Here is a 27880-nt window from a genome sequence, read left to right on the forward strand (position 1 = left end):
ACTGGAATAATATTTGTTAAATGCTAACAGAATAAAAGACATTTTTCCACATGAAGTGAAAATGGTAAACAAAAACGTTTATTGGTCTCATATAATGACAGAGCAATGGTACATAAAAGTATTGTATTTGAAGAGAAATAAACTCTCCTTGTTTATCATCAATGACTGCAATTATGTTGTCAAGTGATAGACGAGTGTTTTGATTTCTTCTTCCTGCTGTCTTTTTACTTTCAACTTATATTGTAAGCTTGACACTGTTTGTTCATGTACTACTACAGAACCACTGAGAGGGGTTATTATTGAAGAGAATTCATTTTTCAGAGCAGTCATGCCATAAAGCCTCAGGTACAGCTAAAGCTTAACCCTACATCCTCCTCCAAAGGAGCATGCTAGTGATGTAAAAACCACCCCACTAACCCGAACAAACAGAACAGCCTAAGGAGCTCCTGGACATGCAAACCCCAGCTCAGCACCTCACCCACACCACAAGGACACAGAACTCACTGCTAGAGTGAGTCCAGAGAAAAGCCATAAAGATGCTTAGAGGGCTGGAGCACCATGGAGCACTATGGAGATGGGCTGAAAGAGCTGGGGTTGTTGAGCCTGAAGATGAGAAGTCTCTGGGGAGACCTCATAGCAGTCTTCACAAGTTAGGGCAGTGGTAATAGAGCTTGCCAACAATTACTTCCTCAGCCAGACTGCAACATAGGTAGGATGTTGTCCTACAGGATTCAGACTCCTGGTTACACGTTCAGGTCCTTCTTTTTTAATAATCTACAGGTAATATGGAATAAGAACTTATTTTTATTGTTGCTGTTCTTGCTTGCCTGACCAAATGTTGCCTGACGGCTCTAAACTTTCATTACTCAAGACACAGCAACAAAACACACAGGTATCTACTTGCAACAGAGCTCTTAGTTTGCCTTTTCAGTAAAGTTAACACATCCTTTTGCATGAGAAACTGCTGGCTTATCTGAGACATGAGGACCTGATATTTGCCTAATTTTGTCTGCTTTTATTTGACTCTTAAAAGCACATCTGCTCGATTAGCCACAACCTTCAGCCACACTGAAGAAGAATACGCAGCTCCAGCACCTTTGATAATGTCTAAAAATAGTTCATCAAGCACCTTTTTCTAAGAACAAATTTGTAGATGGGCTTAAAGCATTTGGTGCCATTACACTTCTGAACAGTTTTGCTCCTTGAAATAAATTCAGCCTGCCTTTCTCCTGCTCCAAGTCCCTTCATTAGTCAGGAAAGCAGTTAACAGAGATGGGGAGTATAAGGAAAATTAAATACAAAACACTATAAGCCTTTCAGTGCCTAATGGAAGAACAGGTCTAATGGATGTTTATGTTCCAATCTATATTGCACTACTCTGAACTCACATCAACAGATCTTATCCATCTCACTGCATTTGCTCTGCTGAAAATACTTACCTTTGGGACATCAGTCTTTACTTGAGCTATGACAGCTCTTGTCTTTGGTGTTCAAGCACTCTTGATAAACAAAGATGGAAAAGGTTTCACTTGCACACCTCAACCAAAAAAGAGACCTGAATAAGCAGCATCTGAAAAAAATCATATGGCTCACACCCATCATGCATTTCAAAAGCAAAACTGCAAAGACTACTCTGATAGTATATAGGTTTCAACAGGAATTTTAAAACTGAACAAAGGGAAGGCAACATTAAGTACAGAATTCCCTGAATGACTGCAGTCATCTCCTGGACAATGAATCTAAAAAGTAATGTGATCAGATCATTGGAATGTCACTGTTTATTCCAAAAAGGGAGAAGTTATTCTCGTACCAAAGAAACTGGAATTGAAGTAGGTTGTCAATTTTCCCCTCACACTGAAATAATACCTGATACAGAGCTCACCTTAATTTACTTTTATAAACCTGTGGCTCCCTTTGAGCTCACACTTGATTCTTTGGACTTTGCAAGGCATACGCTGGGAGCAAACCCAAAATACAATTAGTCACAGGAGAGGATCCCACATCCGGGATATTCCGGCTGAGAAACCAAATAGGAAAAGATATCTCTCTGTATGGTCATCTCTGTCATAGTCCAGGATCAATTACCAAGTAAAACAAAAAACCAACAACAAAGCTCCTCAAGGAAAGCATATGTGTGTCAGAATTATCCCCTAAACCAGAGCAGAACAGTGGGCTACACATCTGGAAACTCCCTGACTTACGTGTGTTCCACAACAAGCAAACTTGAAAAGCTGTAACTTTTAAAATCTATTTTGCAATCAGGAAATTGAAAACCAATCTCCTCCCCAGGAAACAGCAACTATCTGAAACAGGTGAGAGGTGTCACTCACTACTAGTATCACAGCCAAAACACAACACCCCACTTGGTATTTGCTACCTGCTTTTTGCATCACGTGTGCTGTGTGTGTGTTGTCTGCACTTGCAGAACTGGTGTGACTGATGGGAAGGGGAAGCGTGAAGGGGCTGCTGTTTCTTCAGCATTCTGGTGCACTTATTTGAATCACATTATATAATCAACCGAATTGAGAAAAGAGGATACCCTACAATGCAGATATACACCAGTTCATATTTCCATACCAGTCTCTAATGATCACTCCCAGTCTACTACAAGTCAGCAGCTATACAGAGCCCTTATAAGATGGCATGTGGTTTCTTCAAGCAATCACAAAAAAAAATAAAACATCTTCAGTGACTGGAAGTCATCACAAAGGTACGGATGTCACCTTTTAAATTGGGTAGTATTAGTAAGGTCTTGAGAAATCTCATTTACTTTAGGTATTTGATGTCTTGTGATGAAGCTGCAAAGATGAGCAGACAGCACTGCCACAGTATTAATGGTAATTTGTATGTAAATTCTTGAACTACTGTAGGACTTGTAAGTGCTCAGATGGTACAGACAGGCAGGTACTTACTGCTGTAGGTGAGAGGATTTAGTGTTCAAAAGATCAAACTTATAAATAGTAAATCACACAAGATGAAAAATAAAAGGAGCGTAATGATTCCAGCTACTACTGAAAGGTCAGGTAGAAGAAAAATGAGCACTATCATTAAGACAAATCCCTCACATTTTACCTGCTTTCTTAGTAATACCACTCCTGTGACAGCTTAAGAATCCAATACAGAGACAATGGTAGGTGTGGAGATATTTCTCCAGAGAGCATTCAAGGGACCCTCCACTAAGTTCAGAACAAGCTGATAGCAAAGATGACAAACAGGTGGCCACCGCAGTCTTAGTGCTGCTTTGTTACTGAACGTTTTCCATCCGAACACCCCCTCACCCCACACATGGCCAGCATCATCCTCCCTCTGGAAAATTTGTTGGGTATCTGCTACCATTAACTCAACACAATGTTAAAGCAAAAGAAGAAAAAGAGCTCTGGTGAAAAGAAGGAAGCAAAACAAGCTTGTGTTGCTGCAGAGCAATGCGTTTTCTTGTTTTATTTTGGATTATTCTTCACAGATCTCCCCCGCCTCCTCTCCCCACACATCTCCTCCCCTAGGTGCTAAGGCAGATTTGGAACGTTTTTTGATTGATCAGAGTTGCCCAGAATACTTTACATAAGAAAGAACCAGAGTTTCTTAGCATTTAGAAAATGAACTGGAACCATCTCAAAACAACAGTTTTTCAGAAATGAGTAAGTTTTCACAGCCTGAGGCAAAGGATAAAGGCTCACTGAAGACAAGCTATTTGGTGTGCTTTACAACCTGTCCCTCAGATTCACCGGTTGCTTTAAGTACAGGTTTGAAATTGATGGTGGGAAATCTGATTACCTGACCAAAATGGCAATATCTGAAGTGTTTAAGTCAGTTGGCCAGACTGCAATTCATAGGTCTTCTTTCATACAGAATTGCAAAGTTCATGAAAATAACGAAACTGTGTGTTTTCAAAGATGTGAAGAACATTATGCATATGTGACAGATGGATCCGTGAACTGGAAGATTTCCTCATCAAAAAGGTCTTCTGGTAGTTTTTCATCTCCATCAGCAAAAAACGTAGGGAACGGAGGGTTTTTATTGTATTCCTTGCAAGTAGGCAATTTGCTATCTCTGACCTAAAAAGCAGGAAGGGGAAGGGTAGAGTTAATAAATCTTACAGAAGACTTTCAGACAGTAATACACTAGAAATTAAAGAACTCAGCTTGCATGCATAAGAAATAACCCAGGAGCATTCACATTGCACTTGTTTAAAGAATTCCACGTATAATCATCATCTATTTTAACACCAACCACAGCTATTGAATTTAACATTCTGTACCCATCCTTAAGGAGTTTTTAAAAACCAACAAAACTAAATAAAAACAAAGAGAATTTGTTGTAACAGTGAGAGAATCAAAACCTACTCTCATGAACTCACTGGTCAATATTTTAAAATGTTATTAAAATAAAAATATGGCTTGTTTAAACCGTGCTTGTATCCCTCAGTACTTTCCTACGTGACATACCAAGTTATATTTATGCAGTGTAATCACCTCTTCAACAACCAAGACACGCATTTGTATGTATGATGCAAACTAATTATGGTAACTAATTTTGCAAAGATATGTGCATGTGCTGTATTCAATTCCTCTGGCTACCACAGAGCTGAATTAAGCATCTAAAATTCTTCACCCAGGAATCAGTACCCGAGTTTGTCAAACACGAGCCTTTAACACAGTTCATTTCCAAGAACTGTGGTGCCACAGAGAAATTACTTTCCTTTACTGACCTCTCTACATGTGGAAAGATTTAAAATCTAGCCCCTGAAACTCCAATCTCTGAAGAAAATTAGTAGCTAGAATTATCAGCAAAAAGCAGTTTGTCTGCAGTAGCAGATAGAAAGCTGGTATCTCTGAAGGAAAAAAAAGAGCTACAAATTCTTGAGCAATGAAATTTTACTTAAAATTAAATTCTTTGTTTCTATATTGTTACAAATGATCTTCCTTGCAAGCTGTAATAATCCCTTTCAGCCACTATACTCAAGTGGATTAAAAAAAAAAGTACAAATAGATTAAACAAAATAGATCAAACAAATAGATTAAACAAAAATTTTACTATAGAGAAGATAAGCTTATGTTATCTTAGGTTTTTAGTGGGTTTTTAAAAAACAGGAAGCTTGTTTTTACTTGGTTGGACAAAAACCTTATATAGGACAATTACAGTTTATGCCAAAAATTAGATAAAACAATTTTATGCCCACTGGAAGCTCTGTTTTGACAACACTCTATTTCCCAGATTCATATCTGCTATTACTTGAGCCTTTCTCACAGTCCATGAGGATTCCTGCAGATGAAGTGTACAATAAATTCGATGTTCCAACAGTTTTCTAAGTGCAGGCTTGATAAACAAAAGAAAACTTTTTGCTAAGAATCAGGAGATGAAGGGCTCAACATGTACTGGTTAGCATGGCTAAGTAATTTTTCAAATAGATCATTCCTCTTCTACCAGACACCTCCCTATAAAAGTATTCTCTATTCACTTGTAAACTGCCACATAGAACTAATTAAGTACCTCCAGTTCCCAATTTACATTACATAGCTAGATGGAATAAACTTTGAGGTCCAAGTCCAAAGACCTTTACTACAACAGTTCCAGCAGCAGTGAGTTCAGAAGAAACACAGACAGCTTCAACAATGCCATCTGAAGGATGGCATGTTCAGAGATATCATCTTTCCCTTTCAATACGTTGTGCCTGTTTCTTTTACTATATGAAAACATGTTTTAGTAACTTCACCAGTTATCACCCTTGCCCCTTTCTCTTTTACTCTCTAATCCTATGACACACCATAAGCCTTCTCCATCAACACCAAACCGCCCCATGGTCTCTATGTTAGTAAGTATTAAGAAGACTAGAATAAATGATTTTATTTATGTTAACTTATTAATTTCATATACCTAATGCATTAAAATGTTTTTCATGTCTACTTTTTGTTACTTTTGATGATTTTCATCATGAAATAACATGTGTTGTTACATACAGGCTATCTCATTACAGGCAGTTTTGGACACCTGGAAAATGAAAGGAATTGAAATGTTTGTTTTCCTCCTTTTTTTTCCTCCCTTTCTTCTTAAAATAATTTTTTATGACAGGATTTCAAAGCAAGACATCTGCTCTCGACTGAAGGCAAATCCAACAGTCTAATTTTAGTCCTGCATTAGTTTACCTAAATAAATGTAAGATTTCTGTGCAGACTTAACATTATATTAATGGCATATTAATGTCAAGGGACATTTTTAGAGATAGTCCCTCTTGTGTGATAAGGAGAATTCTTAAAATAGTTTTAATATTCTCATGAAGCATTTTCAACAAACCGTTTTGCTTTCACAGAAGTACAATACTATTGCATTTTACCCCTTCCAAACTCCTCAGAAGCTTGACAGATCCCAGAAGCACAGGCCATATCTGATGTTAAAATCGTTTCCTTTTCATATGCTCTTTCTTTTGACTAGTATAATTGACACAGTATTTCTTTTGACTGGTGAAAACTACTGCTCTTTTTCCATCTTCTTCTACATTCATTGCTTTCAAATGAAATTTAAAGCAAAAAAGTACCACCTTAGAGCATCACTGCCAAACTGAATGAACATCCCTCTTTCTCCCTTGTAAATTTCAAGAATTAGATATTATCAGATATTACCATTATTATTCCTATTAAAAGGAACAACTCAATTTCATTTTACATCTGAAAGTACCGATTAGCAACTTAAAAACACGGTATGAATTATCTGTCTTCTCAAGAGATTTACTGAATGATTCCCTTTACATTTATGAAGGGTGCAGCATACCAAAGGTTACCTGTATCTAACACCTCGGATTCCTGCACAATAACTTCACAATAGTATAAAGGGGTCCAATGGCATGCAGCAGCAAGAGCTACACTTGTTTGCATAAGCATGTACACAGTGAAGAAGTACAGGTGACCCAGCACAGCTCTTCCTGTTCTCCTTGTAACCTCCCGAGAACAGCCCTAATAAAGGATTAAGTTTTCATGCTCTGTGTTACTAAAATCCAGTGAATTTAGCTCTCACTCATAGAAGGAATCAGGCTGGTAGTCCAACTGGTTATTACAATCCATAAAGGCATTCACTGTATAATTCAATATACCATAAATGCTTGGCTTACTCAACTGCTGTATTAATAGTACTACTATATTATAGTATATTATAGTACACTATACTACAGACAGATGATACATACATAGTGTATAGTCTTTTTATTAATAAAATATTAGAGAAAGCTGAAATTGGAGCTGGTTGGGGTTTTGTAACTAAATCTCTGAACAGTCATAAAGGGTTTGCAGATAAAATTAACAGACTGCACATATGCATGTCCCCTATACTGACGGTATAATGGGTAGTATAAAGAAACGCAAATTCAGAAATCTATGACCACAAAAGACTCCATATTATCTTAAACAAGCACTAAAAGTTGATGCTTAAGTCACAACTCACAGCTGTAGTTCAACAGGGCTTCAGGCTGTGTAAGCAACCACAGCAAAGAATTCAAGTTGTTTGCGAAACAGAAAAATGTGCTTAAATATAAAAAAAGATTAGAAATATTCTCCTCAGGTGTCATACATTACCTAGCTCAGCTTCTCTATTATTTTTGAACCTAGACAGAAAATTTAATGCAAGAACTGTATCCATTTCTGACCAGCCTTATTTTGTCTTAACCCCAACCAAACAAAAAACCCTCAAACCTCCACACAACTCTATCATGGAACACAAGGTATAGAACAGGGAACGTAAAAGAACTGAAGGCACCACGCTATTTCTGCGTGTCCTCAACTTGATCAGAGTATACTCAACTCAGGCATGAACAGCTAGAAACACAACACAGTAATACTGGAAAGTGTGATACAAAATAAGTAGGATGCAAATCACTACACACTTTTCTTAAAAAAAACCCAAACAAACCTGAATGAAAAAGCAGTCTCAAGACTTAAGTTACTAGCTCAAGCAGAAGATTATAAAGCAACTGTATACTTCTATTTAACTCAGGTCTAGCATACAAAAAGGCCAGTTCAGTATCTAACTTGCTAAGCAACTCCTATGGGTTACAAGATTTGCCAGAATTTCGGCTTTCACTACAAGTGATATACTCAAAGTGGTCAACACTGAATGTCCTCAGAAAACCAGGTGCCTTAAAATTAGGACAGTTATAAAACATTATCAAAGATAAACTGTAACATCCTGAATTATAATAAACCATACCACAGCACACTCTCCATTATAAAGCAAAAAGACTACTTAAAAAGGGAATTAAATCTTGTGCTTCTCTCTTGAATGACAGAAGAGAGAATTTTTGGTACTATACTTGGGAAATAAATCCAGAGCCATAAACTTTGGAAAGAAAAAACTATTACAGATGGGAACTACAGGCCCTGTGATCTAAGAAGATACACCAGAAGGAAACAGGTGTTACCTGAGGTAGGCTATCTTGATAGGCAAAACACATTAACTTACAAATGCTTTCTCTGCAATGTTACTCCTGTAACAGAAAAATTCCATGTACTCTAGCACACTGCTAAAATTTCTTAATTTTATTAGACCTTGAAATTGAGAAAGAAATCCAAACTTTATTCATTAGTTCTCCAGTTGGCTAGAAATATTACTTATGTCAGTTATTTACCTGCATGCTTCAGTGTGCAATATCAAATGAAAACTGACTTCTCATTAAACCAGAATTCCATCAATCCTAGTATTCTGCTGAAAATGAAACTTGAAAAATTTAAGTGCTTCATCTCTGTCTGAATACAGTGCTGATGCACTAAGTTTCCAAAAATACAACATACAAAATAAATATATGCTTTAAAGGTGCACTGTGGTTTTAATGGTTACCAAGCAACACAGAGTGGGTACTGAACGCAAATGTTTTCCTCTTAGAGGCACATAAAGAGAAAAGTGTTACACAATATTTAACTTCTTGTGAAAGACAGACGGATTCAATTTCCCTAGACATTAGTCCTACTTAATTACAGGCAGGTATTTAGTGGAATGAATAGTAATTACAAATGCTAATATCCCATAATTCCTCTCCCCAGCTACAGATCTAAACAAATATACAGCAACATACTGAAGTCAATGTCTATAAGATAAATAAGAAATCATTCTGGAAGAAAGGTGTAAGACAAGCTAAAAACACCACAGATAAATGCAGCAAGATTAAATGGAGAAAGAAAAAACAGAAATTAAAAGAACAGATGCCAAATAGTATTGCTTTGCCTGATTTTATAATTAAAGCCTTTTCTACTCTTCAGCAATGTGTTTGAAAATATAAGGGAAAAAATTAATTAATACATGTAACTCATATGGCTTATGCAAGAAAAAACCCCACACAACGGATTCACCACCTCAAGGAACTGGAATAAACCGTTTCTGACTACATACTGTCTCCAATCTCCAAATATCTGAGTGGAGACAATTTTTAGAAATCTATTTCTTAATAGTAGTAATACCTACTGCTGTGCCTTTATCTCAAACAGTGTTATTTATTATTAAATATCATGAAAGTTTGAGTCTGGAGCATTTTGGTCAAGATCTGTCAAATATTTTATTATGTTAATCAAGGAGCTCTAAGGGAAGAAAAGCCTCATTCTTCCCATGGATCCTTAACCCTCATTAATGGAATTAGCTGCAACTCTGAAATGCATTTGCCAAAATGTATACTCGAAGATACCTGGACTTCTAAATTGTAGATAACTATGACTTGAAACGTTTTATATACCAGTAACTTACAGATAAAATTAATACAGATTCTGATATTGTAGACATCCTGTATAAGGATTAGTAAAGCAGTCAGAAAAGTGCCTTGTGCCACTTAGTTAATACTGATGGACTAAGTTTACCTGAAAAAAAAAAAACTGAGCCATTTTAACTTTTGGTCTTAGGATAAAGTTCCAATCATCATCCGTGGTGAGTGAACTGAACAGAAATGACTCCTGGACATGGCAGGCACTTAAATGGTATACAGCAGACTGCTACAGCAGTCCAAGCCAATTATCATCTTGACACTGCAGATGTCAACACGGTAGTTTTACTGCTTATACTCAGGGTGGTTTGGCCCAGCAATCTCCTGTTAACAGGGCTGTTGCCTCAAGGATTTTTTTAAGCTAACAGCAGGACTGCTTTTCAGAACAAAACCAGTAAATCCAAGGTGTTAACAGGGATGCTTCCCAGCCTAGACAAGAGTAACAACTGAATAAAGAAAAAGAGAAGGTAGAAGAAAAAGATGAAAGTGACCCAATCGTGACAGAAAGCACGTATGCTCTTCTCCAAGAAGTGAGTGCAATATCTGATCAGCAAGGGGACATTGATTTGATTAAATGAGATCTTCACAGAGTACATAAGAATGTGTGGTATTAACACACACAGCTTTGCTATTAAAAATAGTTTATATTACAGGTGTTTAATAAATGTTTGCTTTCTTAACTCACTTAAAATCAGAAATAAAAAAATAAATTTACTGAGTGTAGTTAGAATAAAAGTTATGATCTAGAAGAACTAGGTACCGTATTCAGAGTGTTAGTGGCTTCATGAAGTGTTGTATTCTTACAGATAAAAAATCTGAGATATGTACGTGCATTTGCCACCAAGCAGGGCCACTGTAAATGTGGATTCTAACAGCATGACTAGGATAACAAGATGCACAATCTTTTGCAACAATTAACTCTTGCTTAAGAGTACTATTAAGAATTAAGAATACAGTTTAGGCATCAAATGTTTCTCAGTTTTTCAGCTACATTATTTTGTTTGTATACTTATAATTTAAGACTAACATCCTGCAACAGATTCCCACTTATTTAAACCTCAGACTAACAGCAACCAGGTTCATGTCTTAGGATTTGAAAAATCAGTTGGAGAAGAGGTCATTTGGTCCAATACAAGGATGAAAAGCCAGCCAAGCTACAGTCTTAATTCTATATAATTGATGTAGTGCCCAGTAATTTTGCAGTTGTCCTGAAAACTACCTCTCTCATGGCCATCTGTTAACCAATTTTCACTGTCTTGGGAGGGAAAAGGCTTGGGCTGGACCTTACAACCAAAGCAGTTTAGAAATACCGCACTCAGAAAAAAAGGCCTTATTTTCAATGAGAGAAAGAAGAATAAACTTCATTTTTCTGTGGGAAAAACACCTATTTGAAAGCTAGGGTTGCTGTACTTAAAGCCGAGTAACTGCGGAGTTCTGATTCACAACTAGGAAACATGGAACAGAAACTGGATGTCCACAGTAAAATATGACAAGAAGATAAAAACTAATTGAAAACATCTGAACTTGATGAACTCTGTAGCTTTTCAAAAACTGAATAATTTAAATTCCAATAATACTTCTGAGGATTTAAAACTGTGTATCAGATATACAGGTATATGTACATCAGAATTTTTATAATCATTCATAGCAAAGATGTTTGATAGCCTGTACTCTATTCAGTCTGAAAGGAAGCAACTTTCTCCAAGTAATTTGTGCTTGCAGATGTGTAGAATATACCTAATTAGAAAGAAAAATCTATTTTGAAAACAACCCTCAGAAGTGCTTTTCTTGCTTTGATGTGGATTATTTACAGTGCAAGAACACTTATTAGACTCTTCATTGTTTCAGTTTTTCACAGACAATCTTGAAACAACCATGAAATTCGAAATTAATTCTGCAGACTGACACAGAAAATAACACTGACATATTTATACTGATTGCAAAGGGAACTCAGAGCTTTATTGTGAATTCCTGCTGTCTCCTTCTGTACCTCAACTGCTCCTTGGAAAGGTAATTGCTACTGCATATGGGAATGCTTGGAATAACCTCTAAAGCAGTGCTTGCTGTGTATTTCTGTTTATGAATACAGCCCTTAAATAATATTCTGGAAATTTCACCACCATGCTACTGGCTTGAGTTAGCATTCAAAGGGGATGGATGCAGGCTGGAGACACTTACCAAAGGGTTTCAGCAACTGTGCTGGTTTATCATAAGCTATGTGGGTGCACAGCCCCAGTGCAAAGCTAAGAATGAGCCATTCAGAGTGAGTCTGGCGCACTGCCCCTACTAATCACTCTCTTTCACTGAGCTGATTCTACTGTCCTTTAATTCAACAGTACTAGATGGCACTCTGAAGAAATGCAGATTGCATTTAACCAGTGTTTTTCTTTTTGTAAGAAGAGATTTGTAAAGAGTTCAGGAGTCACTAATATCAGTAAGTTGAAACTAGCAAACATACCTTCACCAGACAATTAGTGTGACCCGGAACAGAGCCATTTACATAAATAATGTCATGTATCGTGTTGATCCTCCACACCTAGGAGACAGAAAAAAGAAAACCCAGACATTAAGCCCTGTTTAGACTATTCCCACTTTTACAAACAGTAGTCCACTAAAGCACAAACTGATTAATTGGAGGTGGTACTCTGGGAAAGAACATTCTGCACAGGCCTAAACTACCACAAAATTCACTCGCATGCCACTCTGAGTGCCAAACTTTCTCATGCAGGAGTCTGTAACAGTTTTGAAGGGCGGGTGATTTGGTAAGGCAGCTCTTTGTTCAGCAAACACCAACCAGAGCTCCTAAGCCTCTTTTTCCTTTAACAGCAACAGCTGTTGAACATCACAGGTGACAAAATAAAACAAATATCCTCATGAAAATGTTACTGTGAGCATTTGTTAATTTCTTAATTCAATGAGGTGCTCAACTGAACACAACATTTTCTGCTACAAAAAATTAGTTTCAGTTAACAGAGAACAGCAGCAGCACACTTTTTTGCAAACTAGAGGTCAATTTGGTTTTTGTGCAAACTGCAGAGATTGCCTTCGGAGACAGAGAAAAGTATCTTTAATAGCCCAGGAGCTGCTGTACAAATGTACCAATCAGAATCTGGACAGAAACTATAATCTCTTTTTTGTAAATGAAAGTGAAGGGTTGTTATCAAGTTAGGACTTCAAACAACACCAACACAAGGTTACATGGCTGAGTCCATTGCTTGGCAAAGCAACCACCCTATACACATTCTAGTATACTCAGAACTCACCTTTAATCCAAAACATGTCCTGTAGACGTTACCCATTTTACCTGGCATTTTCTTTCCGCGATAAACTTTGGAAGCTTTCTAGATAAAAACAAGGCCAAAAAAAAATCATGTTAACTGCAAGAGGAGCACTGGAGAAAATATGCTGATATTTCCAATGTTGAAAATATAATATTGAAAAAATCTAACACTGATGAGCATTTTAAATACCTCCTGCTGGAGGTTAGGTATTACTTTACATGTTATCTGAAATACTTGACCTCAATCAAATTGCTACATATGCTGTTATATGAACAAAGAGATTCTAGCTTTGCTTAATACTTAATGTATATAGATTCAGAGTAAAATCTGTACTCATTCATACTTGCACTTTGTGAAAAATCAAGAAAAGTTTTTTTCCTAAGATTCCTGTCAACTCAAGTCTCTCACCTACATCACAGACCACAGCAACTGGAAACTTGCCTGAACTACTTGTGGATGCTAACGTAGAGCTCCAGAGCAGTCCTGCCCTAGAAGGCTGCTGAAATGAAGAGACACTGTAGCTTCCCTCCTCCCCCTAATCCATGATTTTCACACTGATGTAAATCAGATTTGTTTTAATGCATGTATTTTTGAGAACCAAATGTTAATTTTGTTAATTTCATTCACTGCTATTGCTTAGTTTCTGTATCCCATTTGTGACAGGCTGGGTATAAACTGGACTAAAAAGGTGGAAAAAAAAGGCAGGAATAAGTGTTATAATTTTCAATTCTACATTGTTATCAAGGGATTTGTATCCTGCACCTCTCTGTTATTCATTAATAATGTTTGGGCATTTTTTTAGTTCTTGTGAAAATCATGATTTCAGGAATCAGCTGCAATGCAGTTCTAGGGAAAGGATTCTGTACTGAAAAATCCTGGATTACACAAACGTCTGAGATGGTCAACACTAGATAGGAAAAAACTAACAAGGCATTGTTTTTCCCCTATTGCATCTTCTCATCTTGTTTCTTTTTCATCTACCCATTTCCAATACTATTTTCCATTCTATACACTTTGTGAAATTACATCCAGCTTTACTGCTTATGAAATTCTAATTTAAAGAGAGGTTATTTTGTAATGGTGAAGATCATCTATTAAAACAGTGTTCTGTGTTCAAATATTTATATTCTTCAGTAAAAACAAGTGCCAGGTGTAGAATTCTTTTTCCAGCTGAAACTGAAGGCTATAAATCAGTAATGCATGCTTTTACACTCTCAATTACTCTAACTTCATTGCCTATTGCCCTTTTGCTTTTACTATTCTCTGAGCATTATTAATACTTTTCTAAATTTTAATTTCTCTAAGAAAATTATAGACAGCTCAGGTTCAGTACTGTGACTCAGTTGACCTTAATCAGTTTGAAAAAATTCCTCTTAGTTTGGTCTAAATATTGTACAGCCTTAAGAGGACAAAGTTTAAACTTCATCTGCTCAAAGAGCTTTTATACCAATTTTATTAATAGCTTGAAACGCAAAAATAGGACTTTGTACTCTGCTTAAAAATGCTTAGAGGCTTTCAAAATTTTGGGAATTATTCCCTATAAGATTATGGGAATCAGTTCATCAAGCAGCTACACAAGCCAGGCAAGCTGACAAAAGCAAGTAGGGTTCCAAAGAATGGTACAATATCTGCAGTGTAAAATAACGGGCAAATCTTTTCCAATCTATAAATGGTCTGATAAAAGCTTCTTAGATCTCTCTTTGAAGTATTAAGACTATTCCTCTCAGCTATACTACAAAATATGACAATTTGCTCAGTTGAAATAATGTGTATTCATAAACTGAGGCATAAGAGAACAGCTATCTGCATTGCTCATTATACAGGTTTCTGAACTTCCTTTGAAACTACTGGGATTCTCTGCTACCAGAGAGTACATGTAGCAGCTAGATATTGTGAAATGTTCATTTTTAGTATGCAGTTATAAAAACACTGAGAATATTTAAACAGGAAATAAGAATCCTCACATTAGTAGATATTGCTCCAGGTCTTCTGTGAGTTTTTGTCTGGCCGTGGCTCGCAGGCTGACCTTTAAATCCCCACCTTTTCATGACACCTTGAAATCCTTTACCAATTCTGAAAACAAAAATAATTAAGAAAGAAACCTGGGTTAGTCAGACTTAAGGTTGTTATTCTAGCAATAACCAATAATTTCAGTCAGGCTCATGATCTTTTTACCTTTAGCAAAGCTCAGCAGATAGGAGAATACAGTTAAAATGAAAATCTGTATTTTATATCATAAACATATTTTAGCACAATGCTTAAAGAATAAGAAGCACTAGAAGAGAGTCAAATAGGCAAAAAGGCTAACACAAAATGCTTCTTGCTGTGATCATCCTCAAGAAATGTTACCACAATTAAGCTTTCATCGAGTGGACACCAGAACAAACACCCTCCCAAAAAAAACAAATCAAAAAACCAAACCCAAAACCAAATAAAAAGCAACTGTATAATAGCACACATGAAAACTTAATGACAGGTCCTAAGCACCAAGAGAGGAAAGAGATGACTGCTTAGACTATGATAAAAATAAATGAAGAAATATTTTCCATACTACAGTAAACTCATCTCTTGCAAACAGTTTTGTGTATAGTGGAAACGTAACTCCCTTGATACATACTCAGCTAACAAATAAGGTCTACAGCACAGTAACAAATAAAACACATTTTCAGAGTCCATGCCCTTAATCTTTGAGGCACATGATACTATTACTGGCTTTGGAGTTCTCTATTTATTGCAGGAACAGACTCAATAGGAAAACCCACCTTATCACTGCACAAAGGAAAAGCCGATTAAAGTGTGTCTTTAAACTGGCACTGTCTGTTTCCAAAAGGAAAAGACCACAGGGTTTATGGTTGCACTGATTATTTAATTCATTTACAAAGATGATCCTTTTCCTCCAATTTACAGAAATCCTTTCTCTGCTAATGCACTTTGCAATGTCACGGTCCTATTAGTTCAAGCATTAGAACCTTCCAGCCAAACACAGAAGAATAAACCCATGTATGAGCACACATAGAGCACATTCTACAGAGGGACTGCATTTTGCTAACTCCCCTGCTCAGCACTACCATGAAAAACTAGAGAAAATACACAAACATGGAAAACAACAACATTCGTGAAAACTAGATTCTTTCCTCTTACCACTTGAGTAATTCTCCTCTAATTGCTGCCCTAGATGCCTTGAGCACGTCAAGCTACGGCCAGAATCAGCCACACAGACTCCCTAAAGCCACGGAATCGTAAGGAAACAAGAGCTGCTTAGAACCTAAGGATCAATCCCACTCAAATTTGGCAAAGAAAGACGTGTAATTGTTTGAATCGGGATTTATTGGATAGAAGCTCCTCAATTTTCTTTGCTCCTTACCTACAACCACAGAAATGCTAAAATACAATTTAAGTAGTACTATGTTCCTTTGGCTTGCCAGCTGGCCAGTCATGCAAGTGGCTGTCACCAGCAAGACAGTCCTTCCAGGCCAGCAGACAGTGCTGGAACCTGAGGATATGAAGAGGGTCAGGGCCATGAGAGGAAGCTAAAGGAAGGCACCTCCACGAGGGAGGACCTGAGTTACCAGGAAACAGGAACACAAGACAGAAATCTAAAGGCTGCAAGGCTTTTTAACACCAGTTTCCCACAGAATCAGCTTATTTTAAAAGCTTGCATTAGTAAACAGCAATAGTTGTAAAAAAAGGTTTGAAAAATACATTTTAAGAGAGGCTCAAAACTTGTCTTTTCTATGTCTGCATGTTGCTAGGGGATCAATAACTTTGAAATACATACAGAAACTAAGCTATAGGAAAACTCGTATCTGTTCTGCCAAAATGCTATTTTTTTCTTTTAAACTATCTATTTATTACTGGCCATGTTTTCCATGTAGACTACTTCTGGCATCTCTAGCTGGAAGATGAACTTAACAAAGCCTCCAAAACCAACTGCAAGCAGGTTGCATAACAACAGCTGTGCAGTTACCAGAGCAAGCAGATTGAGGGCATGATTAATTCTTTAGCTGCAAAAATGTCCTTGCAATTGAGAGAAAACCACACAACCTTAGAAAGCCACTAATTCAAAAGTAAACAGTACTGTCAACTTGAATCAAGAAGCATGATGTCATGAAACCAATTCAATATTTCATTCAGATTGCTCATTTTTAAACAATTTAGAATACTATAAATTGTACTTAAAAAAACCCCAAACCTAATACTTACAAGAGATGTATTTTGAAAAAAAATGCTTAATACATCAATGTTTTAAGATATCTCCAGACAGAAGTGATTATATCACAAGACAGAGTTGCTAGTGTTTAATGATTTATGTGATAGACTATGTTCATCTGCTTCTTGGTCCTTCCAATTACACACATATTTTCTGTGAACAAAGTCTCAGACTTTACAGTACCGAAGCTTTAGGAAATTTATAGGAAGTGTAACCAGCCTAAAAAAGAGCACTCTGGTAAAGCTGAAAATTCTCTTGGATCTGTTGATCTGGAATATGAAAACAAATCTCCAACCTCTGAAATATTCTGCCTAAAGTCAAGGAAAGATTTCACAATTCTGAAATAAGAGTACTTCAAAATGTACAACATTTTACCATCTACCAAGGCTCTTTCATCGTACTAGTTCAATAATGTTTCAGATTAGTTTCATTATTTATTTGTGAAAAACTGATTGAAAATCACTGAATAACCTACAAATACACTTTACCTTATGACTTAATTTACTTGGTTTCACTAAATGAAACATATTTACCTGACTCCCAGAAAGGAATCACAGGTAGCAATGATGAGGTGAAAGACTAAGATGCACAAATGTTAAATGAAAGTAATCCTTGTGCAGAATTAGAGTTTAATTGCATACAGTTATTCTACTCTCACCTGCAGGAAAGCAGGTGTTTAGGTCAACCACCTAATTTTGTAGAAAATCTCATTTTCCAGGTTTGATACAAGTAAAATGCCAGTACCTAATGAGACAACTTTCATTTGGAGAAAGCTACTGGAATAAAGTACTCTAATGAAGTTTGCTGCTAACTCTTCATAGTTCATTTAAAAGACCGTTATTTAGATGCCGTAAAGGAAGAAGGATTCCATCTACTTAGTCCAATAATTTCGGACAAATGTAGAACATACTTTCAGGCTCAGATTACACTGTTAACCTAGCAAAGCTTAAATAAACCATAAACACTCCAGAATCATCACTTAATTCTGGCACATTTCAAATAAAACTACGGTTGATTTTTAATTTGGAGTGACAAAATTTCTCATGTTCCCAAGTTTTCCTGAAATGTTCATGGAACGGGTCATGAAGTGGCAGGAGAGGAGGTAAGATACAACTCCATGTCCATACAGCATTGGGCTACCACTGCAGGCATGGTCCCACCCCTCCCTATCACCATGTTCTGGTCACCTGTGTACTAGTGCAGAAGCTCACTCGGGTGATCAGCAAGCTGGGGCACACAACTGATCCCTCTGAAAACTAACCCAGAGAAGAATACAGGTATCTCACACTGATCTTTTCCTTCATGCAATTCAGGACACAAGTACCAGTGACAGAAGGTCAATGGGGACTATGGGAGAGAGCACCACCTTCCCTTTGGGCAGCAGCCTGTGCCCTCTGTCAGCTTAAGGAGGTCACCATAGAAGCACTATAGATTGGCCTGGGTTGGAAGGGACCTTAAAGATCATCTAGTTCCAACACCCCTGCCAAGGAAGGAACACCTTCCAATAGACCAGGTTGTTCAGAGCCCCATCCAACCTAGCCTTGAGCACTTTCAGGGATGGGGCATCTACCACTTCTGTGGGCAATCTGTCCCAATGCTTCACCACCCTCACAGTAATGAATTTCTTCCTAATATCTAATCTAAACCTACTCTCAGTTTGAAGTGATTTCCCCTTGTTCTGTCACTCCAGGCCCTTGTAAATAGTTTCTCTCCAGCTTTCTCGTAGGCTCCCTTCAGGTACTGGAAGGCTGCAATTAGGTCACCCTGAAGCCTTCTCTTCTCCAGGCTGAACAATTCCAATTCTCTTAGCCCTTTCTCATAGGAGAGGTGTTCCATCCCTCTAATCCTCTTGGTGACCCTCTTCTGGACAAGAGGTCAATGCCCTTCCTGTTCTGGAGACCCCAGAGCTGGATGCAGCACTCCAGGTGGGGTCACAGAAGTGCAACCTGTGAGAGAAGTGCTTCTGGACAGTGCTACAAATCTTAGCTCAAAGCATACCAGGGTTAAACTTAAGAATTGAGCTTTTAAATAGCTGAAAATAAGTACTAAGGAAAATATTTCAACACTATAGAAGACTGACAGCATGCAGACACACTGCCTAATGACAGTGCTCTAAAAGCTACTCATAGTGCTGAACAAATTATGAGACTTCAAATAAAAACAAACTGCATACATCTTTAACTGAACCTTCTTGTTTCTGTGAAAGTGTTTTTCTTTACAGAGCTATAAATGAATAAAAGACTTTGACAAAAATATTTGTAGGGTAGATTAAAAGAAGACAACTAAAAAAAATACCCTACACTTTTGTAACGAAATGAAGATGCTAACCAAGACTTCTGAAATGTAGTGCAAGTCCTTCATTCAGGCTATGATAACTAAGAAAAGCTTGCTCATTTTTAAGGACCATATTTTTGATTTATTTTAGTAGAAGGAAGCATACAGAAAGATATCTTGCTCATCTGGATAATTAAGAGTTGGCAAAAAATTAAAATATCCTTTATATTCCCCTACATTATCTCCTCATTGAGGTGACATTATTTTTTCTTTCTTTTTTAAAGGAATAATTAGAATTAATCATGCTTTTACCAGCAGCACCACCACTTTCATGTACATGATTTCAAACATTGCACACACTTCGGTGTTTCCTCCATTAAAACAAAATTTCCTCCATTAAAACAAAATGTCAATCTTAAAAATGTAAAGTACATGTTCATGTAATAACATTTCTAAAAACTTTGCTACCAGTGATAACAAGTTTTTAGGAATTACTCTCTTTTAAATCCACAGTGGTTTGAATCAGGAAGAACCAGGTCCCTTCCCCAGGCTGGATGGGGCTTTGAGTAAGTTGGTCTAGCAGAAGTGTTCTTGCCCATGGCAGGGGGGTTGGAACTAGATGATCCTTAAGGTTCCTTTCAACCCAAACCATTCTGTATTCTATAAGACAGAAGTGGGAGGAAGGAAAGGAAGTCAAACTATGCTCCCTACTGTAACTCAGTGTTATTTTCTTTAAGTACCTTTCCAAAACACCCCTATAGCTTAGGATCTTTCAAGTGCCTACAGCACTGCTAAAACTGGGGCTTTACAGAGTAATGTACAAAGGTTCACTTCAGCCTGTGGACCAAACCTCCCAAGGTCTTTGTTCAGCAGGGAGAAGCTGGCTTCTCTTGAGGTGGGTTCAGAACACAAACCTAACAGGAAGCACGTTGTCATTTTTTCCCCTCACAGTGCAGCCCAAATGCTATAGGTCAATGCTATAACCACTCCCAAGGTAACTTTTTTTTCCCTTCACTGAAGCATTTCTTGGATATTTTTGTGACACTGTGGAATCTGTACTTCCCAGTACAATAACTACGAATCATGAATACAGTATTCTGAAAAGTAAAAAAAACATGAACCTCACAAAAGTATGAGACTAAGTAACACTGGATGAAATTCCATGGAATAAAGTAAAAGACCCAAAGAAAAACTGAAATGTAGTAAAATAACTTAATTCTTGCCCAAGAGTTAAGGGAATATCATAAATGAAGCATTCCAGAAAAGTGGAAATTAAGAAGAAAGAAACTTTAAAAGTAGAAATCAGAATGTGAGTAAGCCGCAGAAAAAGGTTAAAAAAATTTTGATACAGGAAGACTAGAATGATTAGACAATCATGCTGACAGAAAACCCAACTGATCTTTCTCTTTAGCAGAAGAATTTTTTCTTCACCTTTACAGAAGGGATTATAAGTAATGTGCTACCAAACCAGCACAAACAAACAGCTAATTTCTGAAATGGGATCATACAAATACCTGGAGAAAACAGGTCAGAAATACTGAATTACAATTTAAAATGGATTCACTGGATGTGACCAAGAACTCAGTCTATTTTTAGCTTGCTAATATTTTCAAATAGCAAGACACAAATACCCTGTGGCTGTTTACCAGTATCTTCTACATGGCAAAAAAAAAAAATCCCTTTACTAGTTCTTGAAATACTTTTAGAAAAACAAAGCTTTTCTGCATTAAAAAACAGTGACACTTAATCTTCATTAAAAAACTGTATTCCTAATGATCCTCTGTTTTGTTTTGCAAACAGGCTGTTGTCTCTTACAGGCTGTTCATGGAATGCAATTTAGAAGCAGAATGAACAACATGCCAGATCTAAGTATTATATAAGGAAGTTTGACATAAAAAAAAATAGTAATTTCAGTCAACTCCTTGACCTCCTTTTCTCAATAGGGTACCCTCATAAATGCAGTCAGGTGCTTGGTTTCCCCATATATACAAGACCCTATGAATGATATTATACATTTACAGGTCATACACACATGTGAGACTATTACAGTTGGGTATTACCTCCATTACCCCTAAAAAAAAAAAAACCTAATGGAAAATGTTATCTTTGTATCACAACACAACAAAAATAACAGTTCACTGAAATACACAGGAGTTCTCAGTTCTCTTGGTCAGTGGAAATCACAGATGTACCACAAGAGCCATGACTAGTCTTTGCCACAAGATGCCAATTTTTCTTTTGACACCCTCTACCACTTGAGCTCTAATTTGGCATTCACAGTGGTCTGAGAGGAAATCATTCCTCCCACATTAAAGTAAAAGATCATTAGCCACTGCTGGCAAGGACATGAGCTGGAATATGAGAGAAAACAGAAAAAAAAAGGAATTTGACAGCTCTGTTGTCCTGCTAAATGTATTCAATATCTTTTTGCTTTTTTTTCAGTCCACATGATACATCTCTCTTCACATCTCTTCACCAAATCAAAATCAAGCAGTCTTTTTGAGAACTGATGCCTTTCAGCAATCATTCCCCACTTCTACATACCACAGATGCTGCATTATAGATCTCTTTGCCCATGCTAAGCTTGAACAACATTTTCTCAAGCTGTTTGTCTAGCCCTTCCTGTACATGTGACAGATACAGGCAGAACCATCGCCCTAACAGTATTAATTATTCATCTTGTTCATAATCAAAAGCAAAGAAAGATAATTTTATATTGCTGATCTAATGAGTGAATGGACATGTATTTCCTGTCACTACTCTTGCAATTGTATTTCAGCTTTTGTGATCCACGGGTTCAAGACAAAGTAGAGGGAAGAAAAAGAGAACCAGTCTATTTAACAGATGAACTGGACACGTTAAATCATTAGAAACCTACGTTTTTGCAGTAACATCCACGAACTGCCCTGGGCGGAAGTGAGCAGCATACAAAGGAGTACCTTCAAGAGAAGAGGAGAGATCATGTTCAATGAAGTGCTGAAGTCCTTAAATCACTATCCAGTCATTATCATACAGGGTACATCACAGTCACAGCGAAGGAAAGAAAACTTATTCACATATTATTTATTCTTCTTTATGAACCTCACTGAGTAAGAGAGATGCTTTGTTTTTACTACTGAAGCACATTTCTCAGGTCCTAGACCAATTTCAGATGAATAGGAAGGAAGGGCCAGGGCTCTACTGAGGTATGTTGTACTTCACACACAAAGCCCCAAACGTCTAATTAGTTAAGCTTCATAATAAACACGCTTAGCAAGAAAACAGAACATGCTGTACTTAGAACTACCAGAACTTTACAAGGTGGAGAGTTTTTAAAAAAACAAAACAAAAACAATCAAGCCACAAAGAAAACCCACTTACTATAGAAAATGTGGTTAAGAATAAAAAAAAAAAAAAAAAGAGTTTTGCAATGCTTCCTCTTTATTAAGAAATGGAGTTTCCAAACTAAAGACTATGGCAGAAGTACAGCCTCATCCACTGGGGGATTACCTATACACTAACTTTCAGCAGAAGTAGTGCTACTGTAGGTCAGTGACACCACTCACCCCACTGTAATTACACTAATTCCTTAAATACTTGCAGTATCAAAATATTACTTTTAGATTTATTTTGTGTTCAGCGATTTTTTTTATCCAAGTGCAATATTCTTTTATTAGCAGCTTAAAAAAAACCCCACAACAAACCAAAATTAATAACTTAGTTCATTATAAATCTATATATATCTCTATAGCTGCATATTTCACAGTTTTCAGCCTGTTTTACATCCATCAAAAAAGTGAAATTTTAATTGCTTCATGTCCACATCCATTCTCATGCTTTTTCAAATCTGTACGAATGCAAACTGAAATGATGTAAACCTCTCATAAATCTCAAGCATAAAAATCCTCATATTATGTCATGTTATATTTATATAATCCATACACACCTGGAATAAGATGTCTGTCAACTGACACAAAATCATGCATATAAAGGATGTTATGTACAAAATACATGCACTGCAAAACCAGTTTATTGAAAACCTGCAATTCTGCTTTATCTCAAGCTTTTGCTTCCATTTAGCATGTCAGATTTGATTTTTATCAGTTACCACACTGTCTTAAAAAGATCTTACAAAAAGCTTCACTAATGGCAAGGAAATACACAATATATTAGAATTTCCAACCCTACATCATTCTTCAGAAAATACCTATAATCGTCAAAAGCGAAAGCAACCTAAGTGCACTACCTAATAAAACCTTAGAAACTTAAAACTTACTGTTAGATCTCCAAACTCCTAATACTGATTTTTAGTGAGAACATTTGTTATAAACACATTTTAGTGTGCTTTACTTTGCAAGCTGTCAGAAAAAACATCCTCAGTGACAGCCATCAGTCCTACTTCTGAATGCAGCAAGAAGAAAAAAACCTCAAACTGCTATTTTAGGTTCCTGAGAAACATTACCACAAAATTCTGTGTCCCTCTCATAAGGATAAACACAGAACTTCCCATAATTGCATTCATATTTATTCCCAGCCAGTGAGTCAAGGTTACAGACTTATTTCTTAATTCAGTGTTCATATTAGTAAGTTTGGATTAGACTAACTTTCTAATCAATCGAAACACAGTACCCCAGAAAAAGGAAAAATCCTACTTCTCATCAACTAAACAATAAATTTCTAATTTTCCCTAAGAAAAAAGTATGCTTGTACTTAATGACAAAGATTAATTCAGCAACTTCCATACAAAACAAAAATTAAATACACGTCATAACTTTGTTTAGGTCTACAAGTGGCAGATGTTTAATGATTATGCATGTAATAATCAGAAACTCAAAAAATTACCTGGCTTAATTATGGCATCATCTGTTACATTAAATGTTGCAACTTTCTGCTTTCGTGGTACTCCAGCTTCTTTAAAAATCTGATGTGCAGACTCCGGTTTCTGTAACAAAAAGCAGCCATAAAAAAGAAGTGATCTTAAAATACCCAAGATCAACCTAGCACAGAAAATGATTACAGACTGTCAACACCACTAAAATTTTATCTTGAGACTAGCATTTTATCTCTATATAAAATTTATTTAAAACTCCTGTCTCTGCATTTTATTTTCTGTCAACTAGTTACCCTACAGTTACATCATATAAATAAGATACAATGAAGATACAATGAAGATTTCCAAGATCAGAATCATTTACAATATAAATAAAAGATACTACTGTTTTTGTCATGGTTTACAAAGAGTTTTGTAATAATTTAAAAATATGTTCTCTTTTTCAAATCTACTGATGACTTAGTTCCACACCACCATAAATACAATTTATTTGATTTAACTAAGAAAACAACAGAAACAAAGTCTCATCCTGCAGAAAATTCTCAAAAGGCTTAACTTTTCCTCAGAACAGAATTTTGAGTATCTGGACAAAAAAAAGAAAAATTAAGAAAAACAAGTTTATGATTCATGTATTTTTAAGATATACCAAGTACACTCAGTGTCAAACCACTGCTGACTTAATAAAGCAGGATCTTCTTTTCAGAGGATTCTGACAAATTTAAAAGTACTTAAAATTATTCTCAGCTGTTTGAAACAAGACAACTCACAGAACTGCTGACCATGAGATGAAACCAAGCAACAGAAACAGTAATGCAGGCAAATTGTAGCCACAGGAAAAAAGGAATGCCACTTAAATTTTCTTCAAATGAATTCTCCTAGAAAGCAATTTAAGCATCTAACAATACTGTCACACTAGGATAGTCACATCCCTGAGGTTCACTTCTCAAAACTTCTGCGCAGTTCTCTCTCTCAAAATTATTTTCTATGTTTTAAGACAAAATAATTTGGATAACTTAAAAAGGGGTAACATAGTTTATTTGAAAACGCAGTTTTGAAAATTTGCATGATGTCCTTTCTTTTGTTTTCAAAAATTTGTTAAAAAGTGTTAGAACAAGAGAGGAAGTTTTATGAAGAATGAGGAAGCAAGATGATGAGGATCTCTTAGAAAAAACCAAGCAGTTTTAAGTATAAACATCTGTCTTTGTTTGAGGAGAAAGTGTGGATAGAAAGTCTTTGAGAGTGCAAAGTTTTTTCCAAGTGATTTGTTAACTTGAGTTCACTGTACTAAACACTTCAAATACCTTTAAAAAAAAAAATCAGCTACGTACAAAATCTCCCTAAGACCACGAATATTTGAGGCATCAGTGGAGGACAACTGTTTTAATCTGTAGAACCATATGTGAGAATTAAAAATAAAGATATGGCCTTTCTACTAAGTGCCTGTGTATGAATCCTTTACTTCCACTGTTATGTGAAACTGCTGCCTTAAGCTACAGCAAGGGCAGCCCTGTGCTACCACAGCTGAAGAAAAGCACAGTGAAGTCAAAGGGTAAAATTCACTTATATCTTGAGTCCTACTCAAGGTTATAGCCTTGCACTGTTCTACTGCAAAAACAGTTGAGTCAGAGAGATGTACTTTTACAAACAAAACACTGCAGTCTTTACAAACCCTTCCTAAAAAGCAATATTGAGTGAATTCTCAAATGTTCTAAACTTTTAAAAACACCAGTGATATCTTCCAGTATTATAGGAAAATGATCGATATGCCCTCACTTATGGGAAGCATATAACATATTTTTGACCAAAAAATGTTAGAACACTGTCAGAACTGTACATTTGAAAACAGTTTGCATTAAAAAATCATGAAAAATCTCTTCACTTGTAGCAGAGTGACATACATCAAGCTAAAAAGGAAAAAATAAATATCTTGCTAAAAGTGCAATATTCCTTATCAGCTTTTAAGCAATTTGACACTCAAAAGAAATATAGAAAATTCTTTTTTAGTAAAATTACTGAGGGAATCTTTTGTTTGAACTCATTAAAAATCAGAAGCTGTGAGGAATCTGAGGAAGACAGATGTTCCTATGAGGAACAGAAGATAAATTGCTTATGCTAATACAATACAGTATCATTTACCCTTCTTTTAATTCTCACTTTCGACATTCCAAAGAGAAAAGAAACACATAAAAAGGCTGATAAACATAGCAGAGCAGTGATTCAAACTTGCAGCTAAACCACAGAAATACCTCATTTGTTAGTACCTCAACAAGCAAAATTGCTCAGAATCAGCATGCCAAATTCTTCCTTAGGAATTATCTAGTTTAATACTATGACAATGATGATAACAACAACAATAATACAGAGCTCAGTATAATCATAATACACAGTTCAGTCTCACCACAGATCGGTCTAAGGATATTTAATTAATTTTTTATTAAAATGAATCTAAGTTCAACCAAATTAATCGAAGCTAACTTGGGAAGAGTTATGCCCAGAGAGAGCCATTAACATAACTCACACTACTAAAAAGTCCTTGAGTTGACCTTTTAGGTAGTTCATCTTTGAAGAAATTTTCTTAGTTCATAGGAGCTATTTAAACAGAAATTTTCTTTATACCTCCTTACTTCCCACATGTTATTACTCTGACAACATACTGAATTACTGGTAACATCATCTACTTGAGAAGAAGATCAACTGTAAGGAGTCTAATGTCCAAAATACAATTTGAAAATTTTTATTCACATAGTTCTTGCATGTCTTAGACCAAAGTAACATGAAAGAAAAAACAGAGCTGTCATTTTTCCAGGAAAAATGTCACATCTGGAAAGTGGAGATGGACTTAAGTGACAGGACAGACACCTGAAACTACAAGCAGCGATGGTGAAACATGGCATAAACCCACTGAATACCAGAGAGTACTGAATACCAGTATCAGCCTGCTCAAAATCAGTAAAATATACTATAAAGGCCAACAGGTTTAGCAAATTAGAAGGTTCCTTATTCCCTCACCTCTGGTAAAGCAGAAACAAGTACACAAATTAATTTTGAGGCTCTGGGACAACTGTCAGTTTGAAAAAGTGAAATTCAAGTCCTCAAAAAGCCACAATCAGCTGAGATAATCTGCTTAGTGGTCATAAGCCCTGGATATTTTTTACTTGACTAAATCAGACAAATGAGTGTCAGGACACTGCAAGAAGTGAAAAATGGCATTATACAGAAATAATGGATCACAGAAATTGCAATCCTTTGACAGAAAGTTTTGTTCCTACCTTGATCTATAACTCAATTTTCCTCCTTAGAAATGACAGCTCTGCTAGACAACCTTAACCACTGAAGGAATCTGGGAATTCCACACCAGGAAACTGGGGTGTCTAAATGAGTGGTTTTGATACAGCTCTTGATGAGCTATTACCATGAAGCTATGTTCTTGAAAATTTAAGTCTTAAACTCACTCATCACTATAGGCAAATTAAACAATGTCAACAGACATGGAAAAATTACAACTACACCTAATAAAACAGTATGGAAGAATAAGCTAGAGAACAAAATCTTCTAAACATCCAAAGAAGTTGGGTAAG

General features: G+C 36.3%; 1 protein-coding gene across 1 annotated transcript in view; it reads right to left on the reverse strand.

Annotated features, from left to right (window-relative positions):
- Window positions 1-1272: 1272 nt before the first annotated feature.
- The window catches only part of MRPL3 (mitochondrial ribosomal protein L3), a 31055-nt gene continuing 4447 nt past the window's right edge, over window positions 1273-27880 (reverse strand). Inside the window, exons 5-10 of the mRNA XM_027659450.1 lie at window positions 24314-24413; window positions 22371-22431; window positions 14973-15081; window positions 12991-13068; window positions 12186-12263; window positions 1273-4052 (exon numbers count right to left, since the gene is read on the reverse strand). Coding sequence (XP_027515251.1) covers window positions 3903-4052; window positions 12186-12263; window positions 12991-13068; window positions 14973-15081; window positions 22371-22431; window positions 24314-24413 — 576 coding nt within the window. The 3' untranslated portion in view covers window positions 1273-3902. The remainder of the gene's footprint in view (window positions 4053-12185; window positions 12264-12990; window positions 13069-14972; window positions 15082-22370; window positions 22432-24313; window positions 24414-27880) is intronic.

The sequence above is a fragment of the Corapipo altera genome, unplaced genomic scaffold (genome assembly GCF_003945725.1).
Source record: "Corapipo altera isolate COAL_440 unplaced genomic scaffold, ASM394572v1 44b, whole genome shotgun sequence".
NCBI lineage: Eukaryota > Metazoa > Chordata > Aves > Passeriformes > Pipridae > Corapipo > Corapipo altera.